Genomic DNA, 13582 nt, shown 5'->3' on the forward strand with positions numbered 1-13582 from the left:
GGAGAGATGAATAGGTTGAGCTGTGAGGGAGAGAAGGAGAGATGAATAGGCTGAGCTGTGAGGGAGAGAGAAGGAGAGATGAATAGGCTGAGCTGTGAGGGAGAGAGAAGGAGAGATGAATAGAAGGGTGTTCAGCTCCACTGTGCCATGGAGGGGGAAGCCTTTAGCATGTCTACTGTAGAGCTGTGAGGGGAAAACGCTCCAGTCACAACATCCTAAAAAGGCCTGGTATACACTGTGAATGGATACAGTGTCAAAGTATAGTATACACTGTGAATGGATACAGTGTCAATGTTTGACGGAGGAGGTATTACGGATTGGAGAACTGGAAGGAAGGAGGATGCATTTTAATTCAGCCTGCCTACCATACCCCACTATACACACACCCCCTTCTTCCTCAGCCACAGTATGGGAGGCCATGTTTAAACACACACCTCTCTCACAAACACACACACACCCTTCTTCCTCAGCCACAGTATGGGAGGCCATGTTTAAACACACACCTCACACACCTCTCTCACACACACAGGTAAGTAAGTAACTGGAAGGAAATGAACAACCACTACAGAGGATGTTTCTACGGCCTAGAGAGGAGAGTGACAGTGGGGTGGTCTGGGTTCATGTTTATCCCTGTGTAAGTGTTTGTTTGTAGAGTATACAGTATGTTTGTCTGTGTGTGTGTGTGTTTTACCTTCACCCTGGGTGGCCACCTTGAGGACGGCAGAGCTCTCTCCCAGGCCGTTCTTGTTGTGTGCCACCACCCGGAACTTGTACTTGGAGTCCGGCATCAGGTTCTGAATGGTCACCTGCATCTCACCTGGCCGACTGGTGTTCAGGATACGCTCCCTGAGAGACACACACACACACAACAGCCCAGTTAGTGTACACACTATCAACAGCCCAGTTAGTGTACACACTATCAACAGCCCAGTTAGTGTACACACTATCAACAGCCCAGTTAGTGCACACACTATCAACAGCCCAGTTAGTGCACACACTATCAACAGCCCAGTTAGTGCACACACTATCAACAGCCCAGTTAGTGTACACACTATCAACAGCCCAGTTAGTGCACACACTATCAACAGCCCAGTTAGTGCACACACTATCAACAGCCCAGTTAGTACACACACTATCAACAGCCCAGTTAGTGTACACACTATCAACAGCCCAGTTAGTGCACACACTATCAACAGCCCAGTTAGTGCACACACTATCAACAGCCCAGTTAGTACACACACTATCAATAGCCCAGTTAGTGTACACACTATCAACAGCCCAGTTAGTGCACACACTATCAACAGCCCAGTTAGTGCACACACTATCAACAGCCCAGTTAGTGCACACACTATCAACAGCCCAGTTAGTGCACACACTATCAACAGCCCAGTTAGTGCACACACTATCAACAGCCCAGTTAGTGCACACACTATCAACAGCCCAGTTAGTGCACACACTATCAACAGCCCAGTTAGTGCACACACTATCAACAGCCCAGTTAGTGTATACACTATCAACAGCCCAGTTAGTGTATACACTATCAACAGCCCAGTTAGTGCACACACTATCAAAAGAAGCCAAGCAATACTATATCACTTGATTTCTACTGAGTGGACAGTATTGTATTTACAGACGACACACCATTACATAGCAAGAGTCTACCTGTACACTGGGTAGTGTGTATGCTATAGGGGCCCTCAGCAGGGTGCATTCTATAGGGACCCTCAGCAGTGTGCATGCTATAGGGGCCCTCAGCAGTGTGCATGCTATCGGGGCCCTCAGCAGTGTGCATGCTATCGGGGCCCTCAGCAGTGTGCATGCTATCGGGGCCCTCAGCAGTGTGCATGCTATCGGGGCCCTCAGCAGTGTGCATGCTATCGGGGCCCTCAGCAGTGTGCATGCTATCGGGGCCCTCAGCAGTGTGCATGCTATCGGGGCCCTCAGCAGTGTGCATGCTATCGGGGCCCTCAGCAGTGTGCATGCTATCGGGGCCCTCAGCAGTGTGCATGCTATCGGGGCCCTCAGCAGTGTGCATGCTATAGGGGCCCTCAGCAGTGTGCATGCTATAGGGGCCCTCAGCAGTGTGCATGCTATAGGGGCCCTCAGCAGTGTGCATGCTATAGGGGCCCTCAGCAGTGTGCATGCTATAGGGGCCCTCAGCAGGGTGTATGCTATAGGGGCCCTCAGTAGTGTGTATGATGTACTGTACTGAATAGAGGGCCTACCTGCTATAATACACTGAGTAGTGTGTAATACTGTACTGTGTAGGGTCCCTACCTGTTGGTACCCTCCTGATTGAAGTAGACAGAGTAGGTGAGGTCTTCTCCGTTGGGCTCAGCAGGAGGGCGCCAGGTGAGCTTGATGAAGCGGGTGGAGACCAGCGAGGCCACGACGTCACGGGGGGCGGAGGGGGTGGGGCCAGTGGGGTTAGCCACACCTCTGGAGCCTGGCGTTACATGGTCAGTAGTGTCAGGAGTCAGTGAGGGGGGAGGAGGGGTGGGGAGGGCTACATCTTTGAGGGTGGAGTGGTGGGAGATGAGTAGGGGTCAGGTGGATGGAAGGTGAAGGGAGGTGAAGAAGACAGCGAGAGAGAGAAGGAGAAAGAGGTGGACGGACGGACGGCATCCAAAAGGAACAGAGAGAAGAAGAGAAAGGAAAGGACAGCGAAATAAAGGAGAACAAAAAAAGAAAACAGAAGAAACACACAAAATAACCACGTGACAAAAAAAAAAGAGCTCTCGGCATGACAAGGAATCACAAAAACACACTAATATCACGCTGGAATAATCACAACGAAACACAATACAAAAAGAGGGAGACTAAACATGCACAACATCTCTAATGGAAGAGGGGAGCAACACAAACACCACTGACTGGTGTATGAACACATATAGAAAATACAGTCTAGACTTTGTACATATTCTACATAGCAAAGTGTGACCTTAGAGTTCCACAGCAACTGTCAAACCCACCCTATAATGTTTTAATGTACTGGCGCTATTCCACAGTCTACCCACAGCAATGTGAAAAAATGTCATTTGGTGCTGTCTCAGAACAATCTGTGGTTAGACATGGGTATATCTGCTTTCTATTTTATACTAGACGACTGAGACAACACAGGGAAAGAATGTCAGAGAGACTGTGGCATTTCCATTGGTAGCAGGTCAAAGGAATCAAGTCGAGGGCAATGCCAAAATGCATAGAAACTAAACATATGGGGTATATATATAGAGAGAAATACAACTCTATGCAAATGAATGCTGACCATAGAACATCTATCCACCATGACACACTGAGGAGATGCTTATTCAGGGAGACTAGACTATCTGTTTATATGACAGATTCCAGCAGTGCCATGACCTTGGATATTGAACAGAGTGGTGTGGGATTTGCTGTATATCACACACACACACACACACACACACACACACACACACACACACACACGGAATTGATTCCCCTGTATATTTGAGTAAAGGGAAGATAATAAATAAGTGTCATTCTACAGAGTTACAACATATTTTCCTTGGGCACTGAGAGAAAATTCTCCTCACCTCCCATAATAAAAAAATACACGCCAATATAAAATGTAAACAATCTAATCATCAACAAAATATTCAATCACAGAAACAGCCAACAACTGGGAATACCTGGGCTCCATCTCCCTCCATAAACATAAAGCTATTTTACAAAGAGGGCCTGAGGAGGATATACATCCATCTGATTCAGAACTCTAGGAAATGCATTAAGTCTGGTTCATTTCACTACAGCTTCTCTGTAACGACACGAGCCATTAGACGGAACGTAGAGGAGGCATCATTCACAGCAATTACTGACTAGTACACAGAGTGAGCTGTCAGTCTGTCAGTGTGACTGGGCTGCTGCAGGGTTTACATATCTGTTAATCGTATGACTTTCAGAGGTTATATCCTCATATCATAAACAGTCCTGACATGTCTATGACAGTTGTGTGTGTCCATTTGTGTGTGTGTGTGTGTGTGTGTGTGTCTATACAGCTGTATATCTGTATATGTAGGACGCTCTCGGTCAGAGACGGTTTTAGGCTTGGGCGGTATACCGTATACACACACACCGTATACCGGGGTATTTGGAAAAAGCCATGAGACGTTTTTTCAATACCAGTGAAGTTTTTTTTATTTTATAAATGTGAATATTTGTAGCTACTTTTTAAGTAAATACCTGCAGTAAACTTGTGCAATACATTAGGAGATAGATGATAAATACCTGCAGTAAACTTGTGCAATACATTAGGAGATATAGATTATAAATACCTGCAGTAAACTTGTGCATTACATTAGGAGATAGATGATAAATACCTGCAGTAAACTTGTGCATTACATTAGGAGATAGATGATAAATACCTGCAGTAAACTTGTGCATTACATTAGGAGATAGATGATAAATACCTGCAGTAAACTTGTGCATTACATTAGGAGATAGATGATAAATACCTGCAGTAAACTTGTGCATTACATTAGGAGATAGATGATAAATACCTGCAGTAAACTTGTGCATTACATTAGGAGATAGATGATAAATACCTGCAGTAAACTTGTGCAATACATTAGGAGATAGATGATAAATACCTGCAGTAAACTTGTGCATTACATTAGGAGATAGATGATAAATACCTGCAGTAAACTTGTGCATTACATTAGGAGATATAGATTATAAATACCTGCAGTAAACTTGTGCATTACATTAGGAGATAGATGATAAATACCTGCAGTAAACTTGTGCAATACATTAGGAGATAAAGATCGTGTTGTTCATTTCACCTGTCACATCATTTTTCATTATCAAGTTTAAGTTAACTGTCAAAAATGTGCTAAATGCTCTGCAGTTGTGCATGTGGTTTGCTAATTTAGTAGCTATTTAACTATCTAGCTGCAGAGAATTCCCTCTTGGATCAAGAGCCTTGTGGCTTATATTTGTTGTGTGTGCAGCAAACCGTAAGTAGCATTTTTGAGTTAGTTGTGTAGTTTAGGTCAGATTGTATAAAATCTTCACAATACGCTTGTTAGCATTTAGTTAGCATTCTCTATGGGACTTTTTAGCATTGCTAACCTTCGGATTTCAGAGTATCAGTGGGGTTTGAAAACAGCGCCCCTTGTGGTCGGTGTTGGTATTACTGAATATCCCGGATTGGCACAAGGTCGGGATGAAGGTATGAATCTGGATACCGCCCAAGCTTACTCCGTTGGGCCGGGGCTTGCCCCCCTCCACTCCCCTCGGTCCACTGGGCTTTAAGGCTCAGCTGGAGGATGACCAGTCTGTTGGAGACAGAACCCGGAGCAAATTGCCGGGGAAGGAATAAGGAATAAAGGGAAAGAAAAGCGTTTAGAAAGATGGCAGTCAACTGGGCGGAGAGGTTCCTGAGCTGCCTAGCGAGGCGCTGGCATGCGGCCACGTGCTAAGGACCACTATGTCCAAGTTGGCACCGGGCATACAGCGAGTAGATGAAAACCATAATGTTAGTCTCAGTGGTACTGTAGAGAACAGGCCATGTCTCAGTCTCCTCCTTGTTAATGTTAGTCTCAGTGGTATTACAGAGAACAGGACATGTCTCAGTCTCCTGGTCACAATCAGTCTTCCATCTATTCTCAGCCATGGACAGTTACAGTAAGGAAGAAATCGTAGCTGTTCTGATGGTCTATTTCTAGTAGATTAATTGTGTCATTAGGGCGTGTGACACTGGTAATGAATGGCTGGCATTAGGAGCTAATGAGGAAAGTTATCCTCTACCTTAACCAGGTATCTGGGTACTGTGTATAAGAAAGAGTTAGACAAAACGATTCAAAGGAAACTGTTAATAACAGAAGAATCTTAATAATGGACAATGAAACATACTGTACTTTCCAGGGCAGCTGAATGATATCAGTGGAGCTCTTCAGAACAAAATATCTCCAGTACCTTTTCAAGTTTGATTAGAAGGGAAGTAACTGGTGCCTAAGCTTCTAGTAATGTCAATACGAGTTGTACAATACGTCAACTTTGTGGGCATATGAAAACATAACTGGCAGAATGCGCTGCCACTTTGTCTGACGGGTAGACGGCCGTGGGTTTTAGAAAGTCCCCTCTCGGCACACGTACACCCACAGGACACTTAGCTCATTGGCCGGCTGTTGGGCTTTCAAATATCTAATTGCTGTTACATACAAAGAAAGCATGGTAATTTAGGATTCAGGTCAACAGTGACGTCACCAGGCAGTGTTCAAAGTCGCTACTATGTAACCTGGAGAGTGAGAGGTCTTGCCAAGTGTTGCATAATGGTAGAACTAGTCTCAGAAGTGAAGGAAACAGTCTCTGCTTCTGTCTGTGGGTTGGGTTCATGTAATGTCGCTGAACAGAGCCACATGGCTACACTAATGGCTCATTACAGAATGAGCGCTTTTAACTCCGGGAGGGAAGGAAGGAGGAGAGAAAGAGGGAAGAGAGATGGTCATGCTCCTCAGCAGAAGAGGATGAGATATGGCACATGAAATGGAGAGAGCTGATATAAGATGGTTCAAAAATACTGATAGAGCTAAAATATTTAAAGGAAATGTCTTGATTCCTTTTCGGGAAAATATCATGGTCAGTTAAGCAGCTAAATGAACACATCCAAGCTTTCATAGAACTTCAACAAGAACATGTGTGATGGCAGACAGACTGCGATCTTGACTGATTCGTGATGCTTCCTTTGAGGAGATGTTCTGAAACAGTGTTTGTGGGGGGTTCTGATCAAGCGAGAACGAACGCGGTGTGGTCGTATCCAATTCATTGCTGATGGAAGCAAAGCGAAGACCATTTCAGTCATTCATTTGTTCAATTGGCCATGTTCTCTTGCTAGTCTCCAGCCGATAACATCAGAGGAAATAGAATTCTGACAGAACGTGACATTTGGAGAGGCTCTTGATGTGTCGACAAGATACAAACTCGGGTAAGAGACAGACAAATGTCTTCAAGACAAAAACGAGGGAGGGAACGAGAAAGATGGAGAGGCAGATGAAACATGTTGTTTGTTCTTTATCTCCCGGGCCCTTGCTTCCTCTCGTTCGTCGGTTGGCCAAGCGTTGGACTTGATCAAGAGGAGGACGCTGTTCCCCCACCCTCCTCTTCGGGGCCACCTCTGCCTGTTTTCCTTTAAGAACAAAGCGTTTCTGTTTCTGACACCTTTTTACGTGGTGAGAGGAGTCGTGAGGGACGGGAGAGGCATCGGATTTCCTATAAAGTCTATAAGGGTTACAGAACGCCCACTGCCCAAGGCACAAAACACAGATCAGTAACATGATACACATGGGGTTTCCCTCCTGAGAAGGTGGCATTAAAGCTGCTTTTCAGTGAGGCTCGCACCACAGAGAAAGAAAAGTAATCCACTGTAGAGCTACGGTTAGACATGAGTTCATGGGTTCTGGGTGATGTGGAGCTGTCCGCATGAGTTCTCGGTATCTCCATATTAATTTCTTACACTCCCTGCACCATTTCAACAGGTGTTTGCAGCATATTGGAAATCTGGGATCTAAAACCTGGCATATTCTTTATTTTATGAAGCACAGATAAGGAAGGTATTTTGTGGAACAGCTCATAGTAAGAGAACCCAGGGACAAGTGAAGGGCTTGTTGTACTGTGGAAGGGCTTGTTGTACTGTGGAAGGGCTTGTTGTACTGTGGTATGGTGGTTCAACAGGAAGTAGAAAACCTACAGCTACCAACAGCGTTGCCAGATCTCACTCAACTCATTGGAAGACACTTTCTGTTTTCTTCGTCGTCAACAAAGAGCCAACTAACTGCATAACAGCCTAAAAATAGAGCAAAGTGGAACTAAGGCATCAGAGACGTGTGGAAGATGAAACATTTGGGATGGGTCTGGTTTTAATTTTTTATTTGGGGGGGAAGAGATGGCCTCCTTTCTGCCTGAGGACCCTCTGGCTGGTGAGATAAGGGGATGGAGCTGTAGGAGGACAACACAACTGCAGTGGACGGACGGACGGACGGGGGATCTGGTGGAGAGGGTGGTTGGGGGGGGGGGGTCTGGTGGAGAGGGTGGGGTCTGGTGGAGAGGGTGGTTGGGGGGGGGGGTCTGGTGGAGAGGGTGGGGTCTGGTGGAGAGGGTGGTTGGGGGGGGGGGTCTGGTGGAGAGGGTGGGGTCTGGTGGAGAGGGTGGTGGGGAGGGGGTGGGGGGGTCACAGCATGAGAGCAGGATTAGGGTTTAGGGATGCCCCCTAGTGTTTCAGGCATCAGGGGATATGATGGAGTAAGTGTACAGAGACTCATCTGGTGAGGGTGGAGAGGTAGGCTCCCTAGAGGAGGTCTAACCTCCCTCCCTGCTAGGGCTAAAGCAGGCCCATGGAGCAGTCAGTCTTACCCCTTTTGCCCCCCCGTCCCACTCATCTCCTCCATCCCCCTAATAAATCTCAGCCCTTGCCACTTTAAAGTCCTTCCCTCTATCCGTGGTCCCAGAGCGCCTGCATGCTCGTCTCCCATCACAAGAGTGTACACGTTTAATATACGCAGTAAATTCCCCTTGGACTGTCATCTGCTTTGAAATACAGCTGATAATTGAATCAGGTTGGTTACATCAATAATTAAAATGTCTGGTGTGTACATGCATACATACAGCATCCCCTTCCTCATCAGACAAACATCATCCCTTGATCCACTTCCACTGTAGGGTCATGATTGTATATCAAGTCCCCCCCCCCCCCCCCCCCCTTCGCCCAAAACATGTGAGGCGCCTGCTGTGGCATGAGCCCTGATATGTAAATGAATAAGAGCATGGACATCTTTTTCTATGTTGATTGCCCCCCCCCCGTCTTGTAGTCTTTCTTTGGGGAAATTAGCATCATATGCATCCAGTGGTAAACATGCTCAGTGGAGAAGAACCCGGAGGGGGGGCACTCACAGGGGTTCCTCCTGTAGAGTTAAAGAAGCAGGAAATGTGTTTTACCCTACATCATCATCATCATCATCATCCCCAACAGACCGCAGGTTCTTATTACCTGGTGTGTGAATTGAATTCTCAACACGTAACTGTGTACAGTACGGTAAGTGGTTTGATATCTCAGGGGTGCTTGTGCCAGGTTTCTCCCAACAGGAGAGGAAAGGTTCAAATAAATGAATTGTTAGTGTAACTCAGAGAGGAACCCCCCCCCCCCTGGATTCACAGAGTGTAATCAGGGTCGCTGGGTTGGTCTACGTGGGGTGGATATCACGCACAGGGACATCAAAGCGGGTAGCCTATTATATACCACCCTGGAATGTTGCATGATGGTCAATATGCGTAGAGGAAGGGTGGCACGACAGGGGGGCGGTTGACGTGAAGAGGAAACGCTAGCCTGGCAACGCCGCCCATCTCTGAGCCAGGAGCCCAGGGGCCCCGCTGGGGGTCAGGTGACCTGTCGGGGTATAGAGGAAGAGCTTTGTTTTGGCGCAACGTGGCTCTTCCACCCATTTAGGCTGTTTGGGCCGAGTAGAGCCCTGAAAGTAGACTCCGGGGATGGGTGGTATCCAACAACAGCAACCAGCATCCTGGATGGAGTGTGAGTGATAAAGTGATAGGGAAGGTGTGACTGGAGCGTGAGGCTGAGGCAGGTGACACACCAAGCCCAGGTCAGGGCTAAAAACAGCCACGATAACAAGGTTGAAAGTGTGACCTTGGAAAAAAAGCAGTGAAAAGATACAGGAAAGTGTAAAGAAACATCCATTGTAAAAAGAAAGTGGGTTGAATTATCATACAGAATAACAGAAAAACACACGGATGGTAATATTCTGTCCTCGTGTAAAAGCAAATGAATCTCAGAGATGGAATGAACAATCAGGGAAAATATACAAAGAACAATATGCTTCAGGAACCAACCACTGCCGGTCCTAACCATTGTAGAGTAAACAAAGCCCAGGGAGCAAATTGGCAGTTAAACCCACGCTCACGGTCCTTGAACAGAGTGTGGTAAATACAAATACACACACACCACACACACACACACACAGCACACAGTGGAAACCACAGTCTTCTGGTCAACTGCCTAACTGCTCACAGTGGAAACCACACAGGCCCAGTAATCAGAGGTAGAAGGAGGAAGTGGGGGTTCTAGTTAGGGTTGTCTGTGTTTCTTCTACCATTACTTCCTGTAGGTGGCCTGAGCCTTCTGGGTAACAGAAGTTAGTTAGATTACTTGTTATTACTGCATTGTCGGAACTAGAAGCACAAGCATTTCGCTACACTCGCATTAACATCTGCTAACCATGTGTATGTGACAAATAAAATTTGATTTGATTTAACACTACCATTACTTCCTGTCGGTGGACCGAGCCTTCTGGGTAACACTACCATTACTTCCTGTAGGTGGGCCGAGCCTTCTGGGTAACACTACCATTACTTCCTGTAGGTGGGCCAAGCCTTCTGGGTAACACTACCATTACTTCCTGTAGGTGGGCCGAGCCTTCTGGGTAACACTACCATTACTTATTGTAGGTGGGCCGAGCCTTCTGGGTAACACCACCATTACTTCCTGTATGTGGGCCAAGCCTTCTGGGTAACACTACCATTACTTCCTGTAGGTGGGCCAAGCCTTCTGGGTAACACCACTATTTTGTGTATTTACTATTGATGGGGCACTAAGAATACCTTGCATGTTACTACTGTAGGCTGTATGTTTGGACTAACCTCATTTCTATACATTTCTAACATTTTCAAAACATTTCATTTCCAATCTTGAACGTACCCCATATAAACTAATATCACACTAGCTGGTACACCATCCATCTTCCAAGGCTAATAAAAAGGCCCTTGTCAGAGTGCGTAGCTGTAAAACCAACAGTCGCTCTGATTCAATTCGCCATCTCTCTGACTCGCTCCCCCCTGCTCCAAGGCCTTCCTGAGAGGGGGGCGACATGCGGGGCGCGTAAAACTGTCACATTTACATGGCGGTGAGCGTCGCACGGGGACCACTGCTCGCTTTATTACTTTACAAACACGGCTACAGACGCCACAGTGACACACAACACAAATAGTGTCTGGTCGCCCTGTCCCTGACCCCGGCCTGAAGATACAGCTTCTATCCCCCTGACAGACACTAGGGGTTTACATTTGTGTTCTTGTTGGGTTGTACAGAGCCCCATAGGAGTCCCTAAATTGTATTTTTAGCACTGCTTTCTCTCATCTTCGTTGTAACTGGGAAGGCTGTAGTAGTATACTGTAGTAGCATTCTGGGCTGTAGTAGTATACTGTAGTAGCATTCTAGGCTGTAGTAGTATACTGTAGTAGCATTCTGGGCTGTAGTAGTATACTGTAGTAGCATTCTGGGCTGTAGTAGTATACTGTAGTAGCATTCTGGGCTGTAGTAGTATACTGTAGTAGCATTCTAGGCTGTAGTAGTATACTGTAGTAGCATTCTAGGCTGTAGTAGTATACTGTAGTAGCATTCTGGGCTGTAGTAGTATACTGTAGTAGCATTCTGGGCTGTAGTAGTATACTGTAGTAGCATTCTGGGCTGCAGGAGCATTCTGGGCTGCAGTAGTATTCTCTGCTGCACTAGTAGTATTCTCTGCTGCACTAGTAGTATTCTCTGCTGCACTACTAGTATTCTCTGATGCACTACTAGTATTCTCTGATGCACTAGTAGTATTCTCTGATGCACTACTAGTATTCTCTGATGCACTACTAGTATTCTCTGCTGCACTAGTAGTATTCTCTGATGCACTACTAGTATTCTCTGATGCACTAGTAGTATTCTCTGCTGCACTAGTAGTATTCTCTGCAGTAGTAGTATTCTGTAGATACTATAGTTCCTCTCTTTCCAGTCTAATCAGTATTGACACATCCATCAAAAACAGCACTGCTAGGTTGAATTATACTCTATAATATCCTATTGATTCTATCCCACTCTGCTATGCCCAAGTGAAAACTTCCCCAGCAGCTTGGCTGGCAAGCCTGGCAGCGGAGATCTCTCCCTCTCTGATCTATCACTATGTCAGCCTCTGCATTCCAACACCACTGATTTCAATTTATCATGCGACTGCTCCCACGCTCTGCAAAACAAAAAAAGCACTCAGCCAGTCATTAGATGGAGAAAGTCCATTTCTCAACAGGCATTTGTGTTTGGCTGTGGTGAAAGTGCTCTGTGTCCTGTCAGTTTAGTGTTGACTAGAGTGGTTTTCTGCTCTGGGTGGGGACCGACTGGGACAATGTGCTGAGGGAGGGGGAGAGGGTAAGAGTGAGGAAGAGAGATGGGGAAGAAGGGGACAAAGAGAGGAGGGAAGAGGCTGTGTGTGTGTGTGGGGGGGGGGGTCACTATGGGTGGAGTGACTGATTCCTGTTAAAGCCTCGGTCTGACTGAGCGCTTCTTGGTTTTATCCACTCCACCCACTACCCTGGTCCAACGCACTACCCTGGTCCAACGCACTACCCTGGTCCAACGCACTACCCTGGTCCAACCCTCTACCCTGGCGGAATACAGACACCTGGTGCAATACAGACACCTGGTACAATACACTACCCTGGTACAAAACAGACACCTGGCCCGCTACCCTGGTAAAATACAGACACCTGGTACAATACAGACACCTGGTACAATACAGACACCTGGTACAATACAGACACCTGGTACAATACAGACACCTGACCCTCTACCCTGGTACAATACAGACACCTGACCCGCTACCCTGGTACAATACAGACACCTGACCCGCTACCCTGGTACAATACAGACACCTGACCCGCTACCCTGGTACAATACAGACACCTGACCCGCTACCCTGGTAAAATACAGACACCTGGTACAACACAGACACCTGGTAAAATACAGACACCTGGCCCGCTACCCTGGTATTGTTACAGACACCTGGAACAATACATACACCTGGTACAATACAGACACCTGACCCTATACCCTGGTACAATACAGACACCTGACCCGCTACAATACAGACACCTGACCCGCTACCCTGGTACAATACAGACACCTGACCCGCTACCCTGGTACAATACAGACACCTGGTACAACACAGACACCTGGTACAACACAGACACCTGGTACAATACAGACACCTGGTACAATACAGACACCTGACCCTCTACCCCGGTACAATACAGACACCTGACCCGCTACCCTGGTAAAATACAGACACCTGGTACAATACAGACACCTGGTACAATACAGACACCTGACCCTCTACCCTGGTAAAATACAGACACCTGGTACAACACAGACGCGCTACCCCGGTATAACAGACGCGCTACCCCGGTATAACAGACGCGCTACCCCGGTATAACAGACGCGCTACCCCGGTATAACAGACGCGCTACCCCGGTATAACAGACGCGCTACCCCGGTATAACAGACGCGCCACCCCGGTATAACAGACGCACTACCCCGGTATAACAGACGCGCTACCCCGGTATAACAGACACGCTACCCTGGTATAACAGACGCGCTACCCCGGTATAACAGACGCGCTACCCCGGTATAACAGACGCGCTACCCCGGTATAACAGACGCGCTACCCCGGTATAACAGACGCGCTACCCCGGTATAACAGACGCACTACCCCGGTATAACAGACGAGCTACCCCGGTATAACAG

General features: G+C 47.0%; 1 protein-coding gene across 15 annotated transcripts in view; it reads right to left on the reverse strand.

The window, feature by feature from the left end:
• LOC110506963 (neogenin) overlaps positions 1-13582 on the reverse strand; it is a 211340-nt gene that overhangs the window by 46842 nt on the left and 150916 nt on the right. For 11 of the 15 annotated variants that reach the window (XM_036963175.1, XM_036963173.1, XM_036963184.1 and 8 more), the window contains exons 8-9: positions 2278-2512; positions 692-846 (exon numbers count right to left, since the gene is read on the reverse strand). In XM_036963175.1, coding sequence (XP_036819070.1) covers positions 692-846; positions 2278-2512 — 390 coding nt within the window. The remainder of the gene's footprint in view (positions 1-691; positions 847-2277; positions 2513-13582) is intronic. The other 4 variants (XM_036963186.1, XM_036963180.1, XM_036963185.1 and 1 more) reach the window with 1 other exon arrangement.

This window comes from Oncorhynchus mykiss, chromosome 26 (genome assembly GCF_013265735.2).
Source record: "Oncorhynchus mykiss isolate Arlee chromosome 26, USDA_OmykA_1.1, whole genome shotgun sequence".
In the NCBI taxonomy this organism is placed as follows: domain Eukaryota; kingdom Metazoa; phylum Chordata; class Actinopteri; order Salmoniformes; family Salmonidae; genus Oncorhynchus; species Oncorhynchus mykiss.